We start from the raw sequence: 3,264 nt of genomic DNA, 5'->3' as shown, positions 1-3,264 counted from the left end.
GTACTACTTCCTAACTCACTCTCTCCCAATAAGTAGGATAAGGACCTTTGGAGTTGGGACCCCTGGATTTACATTCCTCCTCTCATCCATGGACTACAGGATTTGAAGCAACACATTCAATCCATTTAATCTGAACAATGGTTCCATAACCAGCTGTATTATTCCTGTTTATAGATTAAAAACTAAACAGAGAGAACTTATGAACTTTCAAGTGGAAATAAAAAATTAGCTTTTAACCATCTCAGAATCCCAGCAGTTTAATAGACTCTGGTTTAAGCTAGAAGACAGCAGTTTTTCCAAATGCCGCAGCCCCATATATTTTAAAAATATATTGAAATACGTTAGTACATGATTTAAAAAGACAAATGCAAAATGGTGTTTCTACATAACTTGATTATTTTTTATCTGTTTGCTCCTCTTTTAAATTTTGATTTCTAAGAGTACAGGCTGATAACAATGAAATGGACGTACTGTTAACAAATAGCCATTGCTTACAAATTATTTTCACTTAAGAAAACTTTGCTCTGTCTAACATTTTCTTCAGGGCATATTTGACATCTTTATTCCTTAAGCTATAGATCAAGGGGTTCAACACCGGAAACACCACAGTACAGAGCACTGACACCAATTTATCCCGTTCAAGGGTATAGCTAGTGGTTGGCCTGGAGTAAATGAAGAGAATGGAGCCATAATACAAGGTGACAGCTGTCAGGTGAGAGCCACAAGTGGAGAAGGCCTTGAGGCGGCCTTGGGTGGAGCGAATCTTCAAGATGGCAGCGATGATGAAGAGGTAGGAGGCAACAATAAGTACAGTGGGAGCAATGACATTGGTGGCAAGTAAGAAATATAGCACAGCCTGATAACCGTCCTTTACATCACATGCCAACTTCACAAGTAGGGGAAGATCACAGAAGAAATCATCAATGATATTGTTGCTACAGAAGTTCAGAGTAAATGTTTCACTGGTGATGATGGTTGAGTTAATAAAGCCACCAAGGTATGAAGCTGCAACAAGACTGGTACATAACCTTAGGGACATAGCTTGGGAATAAATCAGGGGATTGGAGATGGCCACATAGCGGTCATAAGCCACGGCAGCCAACAAGTAACACTCACTATATCCCAGCCCAGTAGAGAAGAGGAACCGAGCCAGGCAGCCAACAAAGGAGATGCTTTTGTCCTCAGAGATGCAGGTCACTAGGATCTTCGGGGTGTAGACAGTGGAATACCAGAGATCCAGGAATGACAGGTTCCCAATGAAGAAATACATGGGTGTGTGGATCCGTGAATCAGCACAGATCGGAGAAATCAGGGTGATGTTCCCTAAGAGACTGATGACATAAATGATGAGGAAGATGAAAAAGAGCCCTCTCTGTAACCTCAAATCGACTGTAAACCCTAAAAGTATGAACTCCTTCACTTTGGTAAAATTTTTCTCTTCCATTGATTTTGGGATTCAATTGTTCCTTTCTGTGAAAGAATTAATAAATAGGTCATGAATTAAAATATTAGAATTTTCCTTGTCTCATACTTTGCCACTTTGATCATAAGAAATCCAACTGATGCCCATAAAGTTGTTCTTTTTGAGATGTGTTCCTGGTGACCTTGATGTTATTCCTTTTGGCACAGCTGGGAAACCAGTTCCATGCTATGGTCTTAAGAGCTCAGTTATTATGTATCTAACATTGTGTGTATCACCTTATATTTTCAATTCAGCTTTTCTTCCTTTTGAGGAGACAGTGATTTGAATAACTTTCTTTTTTGGCCACACTTAGGTGATTGAGGACCATGTGATGGACATAAAAATGAAAGTTTGAAAGAATGCTCTGATAACTTTTCATTTCTTTGAGTTCTTTGTCTTTCTTTCACAGAATTACATACAGAAGCTTAATCTTATTATTCTAACTGAGTTTTGAAATGTCTTTGAAAGCTCACTAAACTGTAATATTCTTGAAGGCAATAAAAAACCAAAAAAAAACAAACCCAGTGCTGTCAAGTCAATTCGGACCCATAGCGACCCTATAGGACAGAGTAGAACTGCCCCATAGAGTTTCCAAGGAGTGTCTGGAGGATTCGAACTGCCGATCCTTTGGTTAGTAGCTGTAGCACTTAACCACTATCCTACCAGGGTTTCCAAAACTGTATTTTATTCCTCTTTTTATCTCCAAAACCAAGCCCGAATTTTGTCATAGTGTATAAATTGTTGAACAAAAGACTAGGTGTACTTAGATAACTGGAACTTGAGCCATGGCTACTTTTTATGATCCCCAAATATATACTCTGGAGAGAAGTGACAATACTAAGTTATGTATGATTATGTTCATAATGCAGGTTGCATTTTCAAAAGAATGAAGAGTTCTTGAAACTTGGCTGGATGAATGGTTTTGGGAAGTTATGGAATGTAGTCTCTGAAAGCCCTTAGAGGTAGAAGTGGGAGATTGGGCTATTGCCCTCCATGGGGGAAGAGCTGTCTCAGCTTCTGTGTTACAGCCTCGAAGACCTCGACTACAACCTACCACAATAAACCCATTGCTATTGAGTCAATTACAACTCACAGCCACTCCACGGGACAGAATAGAACTGCCCCATAGAATTTCTAAGGAAAGCCTGGTAGATTCAAATTGCTGACCATTTGGTTAGCAGGCAAGCTCTTAACCACTGCACCACCAGGGCTCAAAGAAGAGCTAAATCACAATAGCAAGGATTCTGGATTGGCAGGAGATGTTAAATTTTTTGCTAATAGGTCTACTACTTGAAAATATGCTAGGGGAAATAAAAAATCTTGCTTTGGCCATTATGCCACGCCATGGACTTAATAGAGCTGGAAAAATAAAGAATATTCTCTTGGAACTTAATCTATTTGATGAGAGAAAATTTCTTTCCACTACAGTGATTGTTTTTTTCCTTAGTTGCCATCGAGTCAAGTCACTAGAGTGGTAAAAAGTTATAATTTTCAAGTTTTAGAACACGTTTTAATGCCATAATTATTGTTAAAGTCAATGAGGTGGATTGATACAGTGGTTGCAACAATGGGTTCAAGCATAACAATTGTGAGGATGGTGCAGAACAGGGCAGTGTTTCATCCTGTTGTACATAAGGTTGCTATGAGTCAGAATCGACTGGAAGGCATCCAACAACAATAACAACAACATTGTTAAAGTAGAAGTTGTTCATAACAACAAAAAGAGGATTGGAATATGTTACATTTAAGTGCCGTTTGTATTTCAAGATTGTTGGTGCTAAGGTCATTTTTAACAAAGCATA

General features: G+C 38.7%; 1 protein-coding gene across 1 annotated transcript; it reads right to left on the bottom strand.

Moving 5' to 3' along the window:
- Positions 1-380: 380 nt before the first annotated feature.
- LOC135231926 (olfactory receptor 9G19-like) lies at positions 381-2,642 on the bottom strand. The gene has a single exon (XM_064289144.1). It carries the CDS (start codon positions 1,442-1,444, stop codon positions 509-511), a length of 936 nt encoding a protein of 311 aa, XP_064145214.1. The 5' UTR covers positions 1,445-2,642; the 3' UTR covers positions 381-508.
- Between the last annotated feature and the right edge of the window lie 622 nt (positions 2,643-3,264).

This window comes from Loxodonta africana, chromosome 7 (genome assembly GCF_030014295.1).
Source record: "Loxodonta africana isolate mLoxAfr1 chromosome 7, mLoxAfr1.hap2, whole genome shotgun sequence".
NCBI lineage: Eukaryota > Metazoa > Chordata > Mammalia > Proboscidea > Elephantidae > Loxodonta > Loxodonta africana.
Note: the sequence above shows the minus strand (reverse complement) of the source record. Positions and strands in the feature narration are given on the sequence as shown.

Bases quoted from the DNA above. Each gene is read 5' to 3' on its own strand.
- LOC135231926 (XM_064289144.1), bottom strand. From the start codon at position 1,444: ATGGAAGAGAAAAATTTTACCAAAGTGAAGGAGTTCATACTTTTAGGG.